General features: G+C 37.3%; 2 protein-coding genes across 3 annotated transcripts; one reads left to right on the top strand and one right to left on the bottom strand.

Annotated features, from left to right (window-relative positions):
• Positions 1-1808: 1808 nt before the first annotated feature.
• LOC131320714 (protein mago nashi homolog) lies at positions 1809-7099 on the bottom strand. Of its 2 annotated transcripts, XM_058351516.1 has the most exons (3): positions 6756-7099; positions 4798-4974; positions 1809-2114 (listed from the first exon to the last, which is right to left on the bottom strand). In XM_058351516.1, exons 1-3 carry the CDS (start codon positions 6984-6986, stop codon positions 2055-2057), a joined length of 468 nt encoding a protein of 155 aa, XP_058207499.1. In that variant the 5' UTR covers positions 6987-7099; the 3' UTR covers positions 1809-2054. The 2 variants fall into 2 exon arrangements, with proteins under 2 accessions (XP_058207499.1, XP_058207498.1); XM_058351515.1 differs by lacking the exon at positions 1809-2114 and having other exon boundaries at positions 2805-4974; positions 6756-7055.
• Positions 7100-16121: 9022 nt separating this feature from the next.
• On the top strand, positions 16122-17663 carry LOC131320715 (flavanone 3-dioxygenase 3). Its single transcript, XM_058351517.1, has 3 exons — positions 16122-16373; positions 16504-16751; positions 17054-17663. Exons 1-3 carry the CDS (start codon positions 16137-16139, stop codon positions 17625-17627), a joined length of 1059 nt encoding a protein of 352 aa, XP_058207500.1. The 5' UTR covers positions 16122-16136; the 3' UTR covers positions 17628-17663.
• Positions 17664-17733: the final 70 nt, after the last annotated feature.

The following is a 17733-nucleotide window of genomic DNA, read 5'->3' on the forward strand; positions in this document are numbered from 1 at the left end:
GATAATGATGGGAGAATTTTTGTGGTCTGTGCAAGTACGTTTAATGACTCCTCGATGTGATTGAAAACACAATCGAATGAAACTGAATTTATAACAATGTGCTCGTGAGGCTAAGTTCCACTAAGAGTTTTTTGAAATTTATCTTGGAAATTTTCAAAAATATTTGAGTAAAAGTCATAATTTTTTATTTTTTAAAAAAATCACAAAAATTAGATGCAAAACTAACAAACACGAACAAAATTTCAATACTGACAAAACAAGAAAAAGCCCCAAAAATCTTAGCAGAGCTCAACTTCAGATAAATATCAATGGACCCATCCACTTACTTTTATTTCCAACTCTCTCTAATAAAAATGAGTTTTCAATTATGGATCATTTTGGGATTTCACATTGTTAATCTTAACAACCTTTTAAATGGATAACCGAAAGATGATAGTATGACATAAATGAATAATCAAAAGATAACAAATTTTTGCTATCCAATTTTAGTTATGCCATTGGAGATACCCTAACTTCGATACTCTAAAAATCATATACATGGTATTCCAGTTTTTGACATATCAATAGAAAAAATAGTACAGTTGCTTGTAGTCCTCTTTTGTCTGTCTTCTGAGTAATTTTTAATTTCTGATGGCTTCCAAAAAAATATTGTGATGGTTCGTACTCTGCCACTTATTTTTCTCCTGATCTTCTAATATCAGCCCAGAAGGTGTGAATACAAAAAACGTGTTTAAGCAGATCACACTAAAAAAAAAAAAAAAACGTGTTTAAGCTGACTTTAGATTGTGGAATTTCTGTCGAGTTGATTAACCTTGCCAAGTTCTGAGTAGTTTGTTGCAGTCTGGTGGAGTATTAAGTTGGAAGAGTCTGGAATGGGCAGAAGTTGATATATCTGTATAAACAGGTGAAGACCCCTATGCGACGGATCTATATTCAGTGCTCGAGAGAAGGGGTATATATCTCCTCCTCTCGAGTGATTATTCAGTGGTATCTTGTGTAAATTTCACCAAGTGGGTTATTGCCACACAAATGTGGTAGAAAAGACCCTTGAAGCACCATGTACCCTCTGAATTATGAGGACAGAGATATATACCTGATACACAGGAGACTTTCACCCGGCCCTTCAATGCGTAGACAACAAGATAAACATAAAATCAAGTGGTTATCAATTCTCAACACTATCAACCCTTTAAATTCTACTTTTCTAAAGTTGGAAAGGCTAAGTTCACATAATTTGAGGAGAAATTAAAGCCAAATCCACCAGGAAAACAAACAACAAATTACGAGAAAATGCCTGTGACCCTACAAAATTTGTCCAAATGCTCCACCAGAATATATACCTACCTACCATGCTATTATAGCGGCACATTATGTGGGCAGAATGATATGCCGCTTTCTGCTTTGTTCTCTTCACAATTCAAAAAGAATTTTTCAAAAAATTCCCCCTAGATTCTCCTTAAATTCTTCATACTTCCAACATTTCTCTCTCTATGTCTCTCCACTTATTATCCCTACTATTTCTAAAAAAAAATTTCAAACTCCAATCCAAACAAAGCAGAATTCATGTATCACCAGAATTTCTTTCCTCCACTTTCCAGAATCTGTCTGGAAAGTCCTCGAAAAGCAGGGAAAAAAAGTTTCACTCCCACCTGCATGTTATCAACCTTGTATGTTGAGAAGCCGTGTTAATCCAGCCCATACAGTACAGGACTTTGCCTCGGCTTTAAATGAGCTCCGTTAAAGCCAGTCTCACAAGGTAGTTGGTCCAATGGTCCGTGGAGTTATAAAAAGACACAAAAACACACTCATGAAACTAATCAGCAGAAGTAGATTAAAATGGATATATGACATGTTCCACTACAAATAAGACTCATTTACGCATAGTTCATCTCATCAACGTTTCCAATCATACTCCCATTCAAACTGCATAGTCATACAACCCAAAACCTAAGAAAGCCCACTTAACACTAAATCAGAATAAAACCGCATCGGTGATTGGAAAACGCTCTCAAACGCTCATTGAATCACCTCTTCAGCGATATCACCACCTGCCATTATATTGGTTTGATCTTGAAGTGGAGTGAGATAAGAGAGAACACGAAACACTTCAAATCCTGCAACCACAAGAACAGGAAAATGGATACACCTTCATCAGCAACGAAAAAAGAAATAGTCATCGTCTAAAGGAAAGATCATGTAGTGCTGAACACCAGGAATAAATCCTAAATATTACGCAATTTGAACTTAAAATCATTTCATTTGCATCTATAGGACATTTCTACAAACCCTATCATGGCCGCGTCAAGTATAAGCATATATGTGTTGGTGAAGTACTTTTATCAACACAGATAGGTAAATCTATAGGGAAGGTAATATTTATCAGCACATCTATGTTATGTACGGCTAGGTGCCATCGATGAATTCCACACACTGCAAGCAGAGAAGATAAGTTTCATCTCCGGAGACTGTCAGACTTAATGAGTTAATGGTGAATTCTGAGCGCTATAGTTAGTTAAGAGCATCCACAGTGGAATAAGCAAAACAAAAAATTATTAAAGTTAGCAATGTTGAATCAAAAAAGTGCTCACATTGGAATAATCAAACCTAGCAACCTCTTTACAACTCATCAAATTTTGGCTCTTCAATAATCAAAGCTAGCAATATTTTGTCAATAACCAAATTTTATCTCTCAATCAACTACATCAACATTACACAAAAATCTTCTCTCTTCCATTCTCTCTCTCTCTCTCCCAAAAATGTTTTCAAAAAATAATTTTAAAAAACTGTAACTTTCAGATTTTTTTTTTTCTGTTTTTTTCAGAAACTTTTTTTTTACAAAAAATAATTTTTTCAAAAAATTTTAAAAACTATAAGTAAATAAAGTGTGTTTTTCAAATTTCAAAACTCTTTCATAGAAAACTGTTTTTTACACAAAATCTATTTTAAAATTTCAAAACTATTTGTGTAAATATAATTTTTTCAAAATTTCTCAAAATTGTATTTACAGTTTTTAAGTGAACAAAATGTGTTTTTTGAAAAAAAGTTTTTTGTTTCGAAAAACTTTTTTTTTTTAAACTGTTTTTAACATAAACTGTTTTTTTTCCTTCAAAAACCGCTTTTTCAAAAAATATGCGTGAAATGAAGGAAAAAAGTTTAGAGGGCCCATTGATTTTGATTATGGGCAAAAAGTAACCAATGTAGGATTTGACATTGCTAACTTTAGCAACCTCTAAATGGATAATCAAAATCTGATGTGGCATGTTTTGATTATTCACATTTGCTTATTTCACTGTTGATGCTCTAAGTAGACTCTTTTAAACCATCTGTGCATGATGACAACAGGCAAGGGGTCAACTAGTAGGCCTGTAAAAGAATTATAGAAATATATCTAGACGGATGAGAAGGTAAAAAAAGTACGATTCCAGGGAATCCCGGCCATTCAGAGCAATATGCGTACACATGTTCCCTTTCTAGATAACCCTTGTTATATATACAGAGTTTTCCCATCACACAGGAATAACTAGAGTAATCAAATGGCATCAAATTACTCCAAGTCTTCAACCAACAATCAAGCTAAACTGGCTTGAGAAGACCATTTTATCGCTTAAAGTATTGTGCATTTCAGCCAAGGCAACTCAACATGGGAAAACTGCCGCAGACAAAGCAAATATCTTTTCTCCAAGCAACAACCGGAGAAAAGATCCCAACCACTAGGAGAGCGGCAGGAAAACAATTTTAAAGCTTTATTTAGTTGTTTCATGCCATAATTATCTGCAATTAACTTCTTTATAAGTACCAAATTTGGACATCTTTAGAGATTTATTTGTTGATCATGGAATCTTATTTTCAAAATGGGGACTGAAGCACTTTAGGACATGGTTTATCCATCAAAGAAAGTGCAATCCATCAAACAATATAAAAGATCCCAACCACTTCATTCTACTGAAAATGAAACGAACAATCTGTTAAAGTTCAAGAAATATCTCTGAAAAAAGCAAAGAGTTTATAATAACAATTCATCCAAGTTATCTAGGTCTAAAGTGAGTCGTTGAAATCATTGGTCTCTCTACCAATCAAAATGATAGTTCACAGTGTATTGAGGTCTAGAAATTGTCACAAGGCATGCCTGAAACTTAATCCCCCAAAAAACTGAAACAGGATTAAACAACCTCGTTCATAAGAGTAGAAGGCTCAAATTTCATTTTCACTTCAGATAAAAAAATGTAAGATTCCTAATTTTTGGTAGAGACACAGAATTAGAGGAAAAGAATATGGAAAAGAACAATTCAGAGCCCCATCACCAATTTTGGAATCACCTGAATAGAAAAGATTGAACAATTTGGAAGAGGATAAAAAAACTCACTGCAAAATTCTGTTTTCGAAGCCCTAAGTTTCCATAGAATGATGGAGTGGAAAGGAGTGTACCTATTGAATTGATTCAAAGAAGAAGTGCTAGAAGAAAAAAAAGAGCTCTCTTCCTTGTTTTCGAGAGTATCCACAGGGCATAATGTATTTACTTGTTATGTCCAAAGCAAAAAAGGTTTCTTAAGGGTAGAATGGTAAATGAATTAGGCTATTGTCAAGTTGTAACTCATACTTGAGTGGATATACTGTTTAATTTCAGAGCGAATACACTGTTTAATTACAGGCCCAAAGTACTGTTTAAGGCACTCTCCCTTTATACAGGGAAGACGTAGAAAGACTTTACACGTGTGCGTGCGTGCGTGTGTGTGTGTGTGTGTGTGAGAGAGAGAGAGAGAGATTAGCTGTAAGAGTTGAAGGAAATATTTTCATGACCTGAACAAGATAGTAGAAGATGCGGAGGCCTTCTGGATCTTTACTGGATTGGACATCAACGAGTGACCCAATCTTCGATGTCGTAAATGATATGTGTTCATTCCCCATAACAATCTCCAGCTCTTGTCTCCCGACACGATCTGGTTCTGGCCAGTTGTTATCATCTTCCTTCATTATCTACACCAAATAGAACACAAAAAATTCATCTAAAGTTTTGTGAAGGCAAATACCCATGTACTAAACGGTAAACACCCTTACTACCCCCAGAAATAACCCACTTCCAATGCAACAAGAAAACAAAATGCAACAACCATAATACTCTATTCAGTAGCTGAGTCAATATAATCTCCGAACAACACAAATCAATCTGCACAGACAATAAAGAAAACGAAACCATACACGAAGAACACCACGAGAACATGGACAAAGAGAAATCCATGATTCACTACTACTTAACGCACTAACTGGGACCTTTCAAACATCTCCCACATGATCTCTAATCAGACCTTGGATGAGATTTACAAATTCATATCCCCAGATACTCCAATATTCCTGACAGTCTTCATTGCGTTGGTTCCCACAATGGTAACTTCTCTGTTGTTTAATCGGGAGGATAACAATATCACTGGATGGATGTGGATTTGGAAACTGAAAATTCCCCAAAAACTCACAACTTTTGTGTGGGTTCTCTTGCATGATAGACTTCCTACTAATCCTATGCGTGCCATTAGAGGCATTGCTACCTCCAGTGCTTGCCCTCACTGCAACTCCAGTCCAGAAGACATAACTCACCTCTTACAGGGTTGTGTTAAAGCAAAGGCTCTCTGACCTATTTCCCCAAAAACCATTCGAGGAGGAGCCCTCTTGAATGCACAACCTGAGATTGGATTTCTACCAATCTCAAGTTGAAAGGCTAATCTGGCATAGGATATGATGTTTCTTGGAAAACTCTTTTTGTTGTTATTATTTGGCAAATTTGGAAAGATCACAACAAGATAAGCTTTAATAATTTGGAAGTAGACACTCAAACGAGTTACAGAAACATAGTATCCTATTACTCAGAGATTACTAAGGCATTCAATTCTCCCCTCCACGACGGTAACGCTTCCTTAACCTAATTCGTCAGTTTCCACCTATTGCAGCTGGGATCAAATTAAACACAGATGGATGTTGGTATGAAAGCAATGGAAAAGCTGGTTATGGAAGCCTGTTCAGAGATATGGGCAAATGGCTTTTGGGCTATTATGGCAAACTAAGCTGCAGCTCTTGTTTAGAGACGGAGATGTGGGAATCTATAGAGGCCTCACTATAAACCCCGAAAAAGGACCCTGCAATCTTTGTATTGACACAGACTCTCTTACTGGTGTTGAATTGATCAATGAAGGCTACCCTGCAACCCCCAACAAGCTCTGATCATGGACTTAAAAAACTTCCCTTGTTCACATCCTTTGACAAGCTAACCAAAGTGCGGATCACATGGCCATATTAGGAGCAGAATAAACGGAAGAGTTAGTGATAACTGAAGATTCACCTCAATCAGTTCGCCATTTTGAGCTCGAAGATGGCATGGGCATTGACCATCTTAGGGATAAGTTCGCTTATCGCTTTCTATGTCTGTAATTAAACCTATGTCGTTTACGTTTGAATGAGTTCAATCCGGCATTGCATTCACCCATCATGATTTGCCAGAGGAGCTCCTGCTAACTCGGGAGCCACTCTACATAAACAGGTAGTCGATTATGATTCAATCTTTTGGGGAATGACATATACTAGACAAAACACCCCACAGCACAAACATGAAACAACCAAATAAACTTGCAAACTGCAGATATTGTTAACCTAAGATTACAAATACAAACCTAATAGCCAACACGATTTTTCTTGGAACAGAAACGAGTAAATAGGGTTTCCAATATTTCTAGGCGAGAGCAATAAATTAGGGTTTCGCATTGTTGTACCTCGCTGTCGGAGACGATGCGGCGGCACTCGCGGATGGCGGCGGGGGTGAGGAAGACCTCCTTGCGGATCATGGTGTCGTTCTTGTAGTTGGAGTTGTTGGCGTATCGGAGCTTTCCGTCTGGACGGAACTCGAACTCCAGGAACTCGTGACCGAACTTCCCCTTGTGCCCTACGTAGTACCGGAGGTAGAACTCACCGCCACCGTTGTCTTCCTCCATTGCTCCTGCCATCTCTCTCTCTCTCTCTCCTCCCTCGGATTTACCGGATTCTTCTGATGCTGCGATGTTGTCTCTCCCTGTAGTCCGTATAAAAGGGCTGCTTGGGGCAGATGAGTCGGCGGAATAGAAGGGTAGTTTAGTAAATTCAATCCACCCTTCTCGAAATCCACTTGTAGTCCGGAGCGGACCGGCCCGGCCCATTTTAAGTAAGATCTTGTTGGGCTTAGGTTTTTTAATTGGATTACTACTGGCTTTTTGGATATTTTTTTATTTTTTTGACAAGGCTTATTGGATTATTAGACCTTCTAAAAATAAATAGAGTACAATGTTGAGCTAATTTAATATAGGTGGTTGGATTATTCTCCTTTTTACTAACAAATTGTTTCCTCCATAATTGGATCCATCCTAAATTACCAAAACGATCTTGTCTCAAAGGGTAATGAAGCTATTGTTCAACTTCTGTGAGTAGTATCAGTCTATAGTGCATTAAATCATGCTTTATTGGACTCTCAGGAATCAAAAGATCCATTCCTCTTTTACACCATTTTTCATAGAATTGGGTTCAATAATAGACTTAAAATTTTAAAGTGGGACTCCCGACATTTTATAAGTAGGAACTTTGTACTTATTATTTTGAGGGGCCCACAATAATAAATACGAAACTTAAAATTTTAGAAATTGGACCCACGACATTTAATAAGCAGCTACTTGTGGGTTCCGCCCTTTAAGATACTAATTGTGGGCTCTCCGATCGGTGCGCGCCCAAGAGAGTCGCCACCCGGATTTTTGAGATGGATGATCCGAGAAACCGATAACTTGTTTTGAAAAAGGCTTTTAATCTAGCGAAAACGTCGAGACTTTGGGTCTGGGAGCCACATTACAAATAGGAAAAATTTTGTCGAAAAGCACCCCACTCACCCGGTGAAACCGGTCTCTACTAAACATTTTCAAATAGGAAACTCTTCATGTATCTTTTTGGAAAATAAAGCTCTTTTAATTAACAAGTAAGAAGGGAAGGGACATGGAAAAATATATCACATTGACGTGCGTGTGGTGCAGTCTGTACAGAAATGATAAAAATGATGCAGTGCATAAAAGAAAAGAGAAGCTTCTAAATAAACTGCCTGAGTCACTGTGATCCCCTTCACGACATACTGTAATGTCACGCACGGCTTTACAGTACGCCGTGCGGGGTTTCTGTTCTGTTATCAGATCGCCATCAGCTCTCAGAGTATAATTAACTTTCACCACTTTTGATAGGCATTTGAAAGATGCTTAGTCATTGGATCACTTTAGAACAGTACCATTTCATCAAGCCATGGACATAAAACAATTCTTAGTGCGGTTAATCTCTTGAAATGATCGAGAAAGCTTTGTTTATAAACGGAATATGGCTCGTAGATATGGCCTCATTCTGAGAATGCTGACAACTAGTCTCTTCTTAACAGAAACAAGCCTTATGAAAGATGACTTGGATGCAGACAGTTTAAACAAGAAAATAGTGGCTGATGAAACGTCGTGCGTTTGAACACACTACGTCGTGCGACACATTGAAACGCCGCACGGCGTGGTGCCTTCAGGTCAGTAGTTGCTTTGTTTTCTAAAAAATAATTTTTAAGTCAAAACTTTACCAAATGAGGGTTAAGTCTGACAGCAGAAGAAGTTCCCTCAGGGTCAGAACTGAGCCTAACCCAAGGAGACTTGGTTTTTACCTTTGATCTTGCGTTTGGACAAGGACGGATGATGGCGGATGAGCGTTGGTGGGGTCGGTTGAAAGAGGAGGGGGGTATGGATGTGTGTAATAAATGGGTGTATTGAGTGGTTGGGATCTTAAAGTGAATAAAAGGACACTCTTTTAATGATGAAGAGAAAAATGGGGACTTTGAGAAAGGAGAAACCCAGAGAATATTTTTAGAGCAAATCTTCTCAAGACTTGGAAGTGAGGAGTGGGTATGAAAGCATGATGAGAGAGAAAGAGAGTTCAAGGCACCTTTCCCTTGAGTGAAGGGGTGTATTTATAAGCAAGAGCCAAGAATTTTGAATTCAAATGGTGGAGGTATTTTCTGGGCGGGCCAGAAATGCCTTTTCAGCTTAGCCAACTTGTAGCTGTAGCTCAAGTAGGCATGGCCGACAACTAGCTAAACCAGTCAGAACTTTATCCAAAATGTCGTGCGGTTTACCTCATGACCTCGTGCGGCATAATGAATTCTATTATGTCGTGCGGTGTGGAACTGTTCCATGCGGTATTTTAGGTCCAGTCCAGGGCTTTTGGGCTGGGCTTTGAGGTTTTGGGCTGAATGAGTTCTTTATCCAAGCTCGCAAATGTATCGTTTCTTTTATTTCATCATCGGGATGTTTAAAGGTTCTCCGAGGTCCGGATTGTGGTGTCTACACTAATATTCAACAGCCACTTTTATATTACAAAAACAGGCTCCAAGGAATTTTATTAGCAACTATTGAAAGATAAATGATACAAAATCATTAAACTCAAGTATGTTATGTTATCATAGACTTTAAACAAAGATTCTCTGTACTTAAAAGATAGTCATATAATGAGTTTACCTCGTAGAGACATATCGCAACTGCATCGCTTCACTCCCTCCCGTAACGGTACCACTTCCTCCTATAAGATAAGGTTATCCCTTATTCTCATTCATTCCTCATGCCCGAATTGGCGTGATGCTCAACTCCCCCGACTCACACCCGTACAATAGTTACATCCGGAAAGACGGCTAGCTGAGTAACTCAGAGCTCTAAACAAACCCCCTTACCCCCTGCTTATAGGGGGACTCAGTCTCGTTCCTTCGGTTAGTTAATGTTGTTTTCTTCTAATCTATACTACAATTAAAAACCTAGTGTTCCCCCAAAAAAAATGATAGCCGAGATGATGGCGGCAATAAATATTATTTATGGAACAGCTTGTGCCAACCAATTCATAGTATTGGATAAAACTAAAGAAGGAATATGACAAATATGGTAGAAGCGAGTGAGGTGGATCCATAAGAGAAGATTTAAAGTGGTTCTCAATAGAAATAGTGCAAAACATAATAGACTATGAGGCAAAAAAAATCATTTCAAAATGTGATGGCGGCGACTGACGAGGGTAGTTAATGACGTTAGCGATTTTGATGTACAAAAGAAATATATATCAACATAATATTGGCGACTAAATTTATAATTGTGATCACATGATTATAATCATAATCCGAAAGCATAATCATGTGTGTGTGATACTTTTTATCAAAAGTTATTGACCATTGATTTTAACTAATATGACGATCAATATTGAGGACCGAGGGATCCTGTAGGGCAAGGCGCCCTATAGGCAGCACGTGCTCGACTCTAGTTTAGTTAAATTGTGTTCTACTTTTGTTCAACAAATAACTTGTTTAGGGTTTTTTTAAGCATTTTATGTTGTTGAGTTATTAATCTAAAATCGACAACGTATTGATATTGTTCCTTTGGATTAGATGTATAGCTTTGCCGTATCTATTCGCGAAGCTTGCATGATGGTGGCAGCAATGGGTCTCTTCGGAATTGAAGTTGAATCTGAAAACAAGGAGGCAATCCACTTAAGTGTTTCTGAGCTTGTGCCTCCTTGGAAAGTTTTTTGCCCCATTAGTTTGGGACATCTGAGAGTTAATGGCAGCTAGCAAGCTCACTTTGAGATGGGTTCAACGTACGTACAACCAATAGTTTAGCTCACTCGATAGCTTCTTTAGCTTTTGAGGGATCTCTTCCTTGCAATTGGGTGGCTTTGCCCCCTTTTTCTCTTGTCTCTGTTATCCAAGCCGATGTGGTTGTGTAGCCTATTAGAGCATCTTTAGTGGTTTGGTTAAAAATTATGTGTTATATGACATAAAATGTATAAAGTGGGTTCCATTTATTGTTTGTTAAGAGTATATAAATTTAAAAAGTGAATGTGTGTTATAATGGTGTAGTTAAAGTTGTAAGGTAGTGTAAGTTAAGAGGTGTGTGTGTGTATTCATGTGGACCCATCCCTTCCCCCCCTCCCCTCTCTCTCCTCATCCGTCCCTTCTCTCTCTCTCTCTCTCTCTCTCTCTCTCTCTCTCTTCTCTTTGTATTGCTAGCTGTGTTGTTACAGTTAATGATGCAGTTAACTTTTATTAAAGTTAGCAAGCCCATAGCACGACCACAAGAAGCAAAAAATCAAGCAAAAGTTAGCTACCTGATTTTTGTTAGTAAAATCTGATCCTAATAATAGGTTAACATCACCCACTAGAGATGCCCTTAAGGCGTTTTTAATGATTAAAAAAAAAGTACTCCCTCCATCTGCCTTTGTTGGTCCATTACGAAAATTCATGCAATTTTTAAATTATTTATCTTTCAATTTATAATATTTTTTACAATTTTGAGAACACAGAATAATAAAACTAATTAAGATCTATCAAACAAGATCCATATTGCATATTTTTTGAAGTCCATATTGCTTCGTCGTCTACTCGATATGAATAATAACACCCCAAGCGTAGGGCTACTACATTGAAAGAAGCATAATAATCCGGAAGACCAGGTATCATACCCAAGGGAATATCATCACGGCTTGATTGGATTTGTAGAAGTAAGATTCGCGGCCTTGAGACGGTCAACTTTAGGTTCAATTTGAAACGGAGAAAAAGTGCAGTAAAATTAAGTTTTAAAACTATTTAGACTAAGCGGCTAGGTTTAGGGGATCTCAACACCCATAACTCGGATCAACAAGTTTTTCTCTTGATTTACTCGGTTTCAGATATGCGTCAATGATCTCTCAAACCGAAAGATTTATCATTAAGACCGTTTTACTAGAAAAGGAGTCGAAACACCAAGCGAGTTCTAGTATTCATCTAGTAAACGTTAAGGGATGACATAGCTCCAAGCATCATGCGTGGCAAGTAAGCTTGCTCTTGCCTAAACAAGATCAAAGAGGTTAAGACCGCTAAGTTTTGATAGACAAACACGAACTACCTTGATTTTCCAACTAAACATTAAGATTTATTGTGAGAAAATCATGATCAATCCAAGTCATGGAGTGCTAATCACCTCATGACCAAACCTAATTAACTACTTACTCATGCTAGAAATTGAATCAACAAAGCTAATTATGGAAAACATATTTAACCAGCAGAATTCAAATTAAACTAAAGATATATATAGATCAAGTGTGCAGCTACAACTTTAATGAAGACGAAAATAACAAACTAAGATTATCCAAGGTAGAAAAGTGCAAAATTAACTAAGAACAAATGAAGAACAAGCAAGAATGGGCAACAAGAAATGAAATCTAGGCTGGATCTGAGAAAACGTACTAATGACTGTGAGATATGGGGTATTTATATAGGCCCCCTTTTTCTCTCACAAAATATCTCGAAAAGTACTTGAAATCTATTACAAAGGCCTCGGTATCGATACAAAGAAGTGGAGAATCAATACCAAGAAGCTTTGAGCTAATTCCACTAGGCCGCCGTAGCAACTCGGTATCGATACAACAAAAGACTGTATCGATACCCAATGGCAACGACCCAACTGGAATCTATCTTGCAAACGGGTATCGATACAGCAAAAGCTTGTATCGATACTGCCTTTGAAATCTTTGGTTCTTCAGCTTTCGGCCTACGTCTTGATTTCCAATGGTCTTGGCCACCCGACAGCTCTTGTCGACTTAATTCTTGAACGCTCTAGCTCTTGGAAACCTCCACAATTGCTCCAAGTTTAAAAACTGCGCTTTATTTGTCAATTTACCTACAAAACCAAATCAACATACTTACGCGCAGTATCAAAGAAAATACTAACTTTATAAACATAAGTACAATAAAACTATGGACTTAAGTACCAAGAATATACATTATTGGGTGTTTATCACATATTGAAAGATATGAACAATTGAAAATGACACAAATTCTCAAAAGGAACTAACAAACACGGACGGATGGAGTATCAATTACATTATTGCAAAGTCTGGCATCTTGTAGAGAACCCAGGGGCTCTTCTGTGCCATGAGGCACAGTACCCCCTACCCACACCCTAAACGGTACCGTTTTGGAGGAAAACAATCAAAAGGCATCCTATTTGCAATCATATGGAGCAGAAACGTGATTATAAGAGCCCTAGAGATAAAATTTAATTATGTCTCTTTAGAATAATATGATCAGAATAATAAAATCTTCACACTGGTTCAAACGGATTGAAAATTAGAGCAGTTAATTTTTTAACTGTATTTTTAATATATAAACAGTAAAAAATACATAAACAGTTTAAAAAATTAAATGCTCTAATTTTTAATCCGTTTGAACAAGTGCAAAAATCTTATTATTCTGAACATATTATTCTAAAAAGACATAATTAACTTTTGTTTTTAAGGCTCTAATAATCATATTTCTGCTCCATAGGATCCTAAATAAAGAGTAGATACTTAATTATGAGAGTTCTAGATACAAAAGTTAATTATGATCATTTAGAATAATATGTTTAAAATAATAAGATATTTGTACTTGTTCAAATGGATTAAAATTGAAGCACTTAATTTTTTTTAGACTATTTATATATTAAAAATACATAACTGCTCCAATTTTCAATCCGTTTGAACTAGTGTGAAGATCTTATTATTCTGATCATATTATTCTAAAGAGACATAATTAAATTTTATCTCTAAGGCTCTTTATAATTACGTTTCTACTCCATAGGATTACAAATAGGAAGCCTTGGATTTTTTTTCCTCCTAAAACGGTACCGTTTGGGGTGCGGGTAGGGGGAACTGTGCCTCATGGCATAGCAGAGCCCAAGAGGGGAGAAAGAACTATATCTTGTTATTTTGTAGTTCTTAGAGCATCTGCAATGGTAATAATCAAAACCAATAATTAAAATGTGTCACGTCAGTATTTGATTATCCATTTAGTTCATACTTAAATTTAATAACATCTACCTCCACATTGGTTATTTTTGCACACCTAACAAAAAAACCCTATAATACACAATGCACATCTGTCCAATCGCAAACGAATTCCAATCACGCATCCGACCACACCAAATTATTCGTCTCGATAAGACGATTCCAATGTAGAGTATTTTTGAGTTTGGTTGTTGAGTTTTGGTTATTAATAAAAGTTGTTAAGTTTAATCATGAAATGTGTGGAATTTGATTATTTGCTAAAATATTTATAATTTTGCTTATTACAATATAGGGTGTTTTTTAAGCATTATTGTTAAATTTATTTATCCACACACATTTACTTATTATAATGAGGATGCTCTTATCAAGTAGTAATATGTACTCATCAAATACACTTTTGGGATCAAATCTTTTTCAGTCCAAGTTTAGGATTGGATGAAACAGTTCTAATATGGACCGCACATTGGAAAAATCAATGGTTCAAATCTACTCACAAACTTCTCGTGATGCAAATAGTCTCTGAGCAGATCAGAATCACTGATTGCAATATTGGACGGTCCAGATTTTGACTATCTGCTCCGGTTCAAAACTTGTACCGGAGAAGATCCACTTCCTACGCTCTTTGTTAGCAATGTGGATAAACTTGTCATTTGGACCCACTAGGTACTGCCCAGACCAAGGGGTGGCTACACTACACGAAATGTTATAGCTCAACAAAACAAAACAAGCTCAGCCCAAATAAATTTGACTATTTGAGAACTTAACTTAAAGCGGTGCAAGAAAACAAAAGTAAAAGGTGAAGTACTATTATTCTTTCCCGTGAATAACAAATACTATCTTATTTCCCATATTTTTACGACGAATACATTTAAATCTTTGCTCCAATCATATAACGTAAGCATGGGCAGCTTTACTAGTTTGAGGGGTTCAAAAAAATTACACTAAAATTTTGTATTCTATAAATATAATTTAATTTTCCTTCGTTATTGTTGCACTGGGTCATTCGTGTATAGTCAATGTACTAAGTGAAAATCTACTTTAAATAGATAGTATATGAAAACAAAACAAATCAAGCTCAATTTATTTTTAATTAAGTAAAAATCTGTGTTTAAAATAAGATTTTGCATTGCAAAAATTTCATTCACGATTTTGTCAACACTGAACTGAAATCCTAGATATGCCGTTTGGCTGGCTCAGACTGAGTAGTGGCAATCCCTTGGCCGGGTGACTGGGTCACGCAATCCCCTTTTGGGATTGATAAAGATTAAAGTACATTCATACCATTGGGCATGCTGGGTGAACAAGTGGCCACTTATAGTATGAGATGATTTCGTCATACACCACACGTGGCAGTGGATGGTGAAACCACTGCAAGCCCTTCGAAGGAAGACTCCGGTTTTTGGTTGCAACTTGCAAGTCCCGAAAAGTTGCTACTTTTCTTATCAGGTTCAGGGGCGGAGCTATGTTAAGGTTGAGAGGACCTGCCTCTTGGCCCTAGCTCTTCGAGAGTTTGAGTTTTAAAATTTTTATTTTGCATATACCTGATTTTGAATATTATTGAAAATTATTCGTGTATAACTACTTATAATCTCAATAATTTTGATTTAATTTGATAAAAAATTAGTTATTTTACATTCTCAATTTCTTTCATAATAATAATAATAATAATAATAATTTTGGTATACTATGATAGTTGAAAATTATTCGTGTATAACTCTTATGATCTCAATAATTTTGGTTCGATTTGATAAAAAAAATCAGTTATTTTACCTTCTCATTTATCAATTTCTTTCATAAATAAAAAATAAGCAAATGATAGTTGATGTAACTTAAAGAATCATTTTAATGTACAAATGTAAGAAATTGGAAAGCAAAAATCTTATGATATAATAGATATACGTTCCGATAAAAATTATATGTTCACTAAGCGTCTAAGCCAGCCTACCCGGAGTTAAAATTCTGGCTCCGCCATTGGGTCCACTGCATGTATTATGTGCAGTTTCGAATTGGCCACGCTTCAGCCCACAAGTGACGCATTTGTTGCATCATCAGTTCCTTTTGATAGGGCCGCGGGAACAGAGCCAAATCCGACAATTTCATTTTCAAAGCTTCGCATGCCCAAAATTACTATGGTCTTCATATGAATCATACCCATGAAACTTCTGACCACTAGCTAACACTATTCCGGCCGCACTCCGCAGCTTCTTTATATAAGTACCGAAAACTGCCTACTTTGAAACTTTAACTTGTTTTTGGTTTTGGTTTTGGTTTTTCACATGGAGGGTGATGAGTGCTCGAGCTCCTTTCCAATGGGAGAAACTGCCCAAGAGACGGGGTTGTCAACGCACGTACCGGAATGCTATGTGATTCCGACCTCCCATAGGCCTAGTTTGAATCCGGAAACCGCAGACGTACCGGTTATTGACTTAGTTGGGTTTCGAGATAGCTCCTCGCGGCGGTCTGTAACCGTTAATGACATAGGAAATGCTTGTCGCCGCTATGGATTTTTTCAAGTTAAGTGCCAGATAAGTATGAGCAAACCCTTTCCGCTTCTATATTGTTCTTTCTTTTTTTTTATCCAAAATACAGTGATGGCATCAAGTGGAGGTAACAGTTTTAGTAGCTTTTGCTTTTGACTTGCAGATTACAAATCATGGAATTGATCAATTTGTGCTGGATGGAGCTCTTTCTTCGGCCTTCGATTTTTTCCGCTTGCCCACGGAGGAGAAGTCAAAGTTCATGTCGAATGATGTGCATAAGCCGGTTAGGTACGGGACAAGCTTGAAGGATGGAGTCGATAAGATTCAGTTTTGGCGAGTATTTCTTAAACATTACGCGTATCCCTTGGAAGACTGGGTTATGTCATGGCCTGAGAACCCACCAGCTTATAGGTACATATTTCGGTTCCAGTCATTTTTTGGTTAAGTCACGGCCAACACTCTTCTGCTGTATGTTTACGATTGAAATACTTTACCCGAAAATTCTTTTATTTTCATAAAGTTCCTGAAAACAGTTTTTGAAAAACGACAGTATGTGTTATGAATTTTTTTGTAACGATTGATCATTTAGCAAGAAAGTGTATGTCTTTTTCCTTCCTTGACCTCCAAATGATATCAAAACAGACTGACTTAGCGGCCTCGTATGGTAGTCGTAGATCTTTAACACAACTATTTGTAATGTTTACGATTGCCAGGGAACAAATGGGAAGATATGCTGCGGAAGTGAGGAAATTAGCCTTGGAAATTACGGGAGCCATAACAGAGAGCCTTGGAATCGGTGCCAAATACCTCAGCAACAAAATGGAGGAAGGAATGCAGGTCATGGCCGTCAACTGCTACCCGCCGTGCCCCCAACCGGGCCTTGCACTAGGACTTCCGTCTCACTCGGACTACGGTTGCTTAACAATCCTCCTTCAGAGCACAACCAGCCTAGAAATCTTGGACACCAAGGATGGAAAATGGAGGGCAGTCCCAGAGCTTAAGGGTACCCTACACGTCCATGTGGGTGACCATGTTGAGGTGCTAAGCAATGGGAGGTACAAAAGTGTGGTACATAGGGCTACCCTTCATAAAGAGAGGACTAGAATTTCTATTGCCAGTCTCCATAGCTTGGGCATGGATGAGAAAATGGAGACTGCTGAAGAGCTTGTGGATGAAGAGCATCCGAAGGGATATAAAGAGAGCAGCTTCAGAGATTTTCTGAATTTCCTCGCGAAAAATGATCTTGCTGAGGGGAAGGGCTTCATAGAGACACTGAAAATCCAATAGCTTCTTATTGACACTGAAAATCCAGCAGCTTCAGAGCTTGCGTAGTATAACCTGTTTGGTTGTTTGCTTGAATAAGATATCAAATAGCACTTTATGATTCTTTTTT

This window comes from Rhododendron vialii, chromosome 3a (assembly GCF_030253575.1).
Source record: "Rhododendron vialii isolate Sample 1 chromosome 3a, ASM3025357v1".
Classification (NCBI taxonomy): Eukaryota; Viridiplantae; Streptophyta; class Magnoliopsida; order Ericales; family Ericaceae; genus Rhododendron; species Rhododendron vialii.

Excerpts from the sequence above, each read along its gene's own strand:
- LOC131320714 (XM_058351515.1), bottom strand. The coding sequence starts at position 6,986 with ATGGCAGGAGCAATGGAGGAAGACAACGGTGGCGGTGAGTTCTACCTC. Across the intron at positions 4,975-6,755 it reads GCATCGTCTCCGACAGCGAG|ATAATGAAGGAAGATGATAA; the intron begins GTACAACAATGC and ends TATTTGGTGTAG.
- LOC131320715 (XM_058351517.1), top strand. The coding sequence starts at position 16,137 with ATGGAGGGTGATGAGTGCTCGAGCTCCTTTCCAATGGGAGAAACTGCC. Across the intron at positions 16,374-16,503 it reads GCCGCTATGGATTTTTTCAA|ATTACAAATCATGGAATTGA; the intron begins GTTAAGTGCCAG and ends TTTGACTTGCAG. Across the intron at positions 16,752-17,053 it reads GAGAACCCACCAGCTTATAG|GGAACAAATGGGAAGATATG; the intron begins GTACATATTTCG and ends TACGATTGCCAG.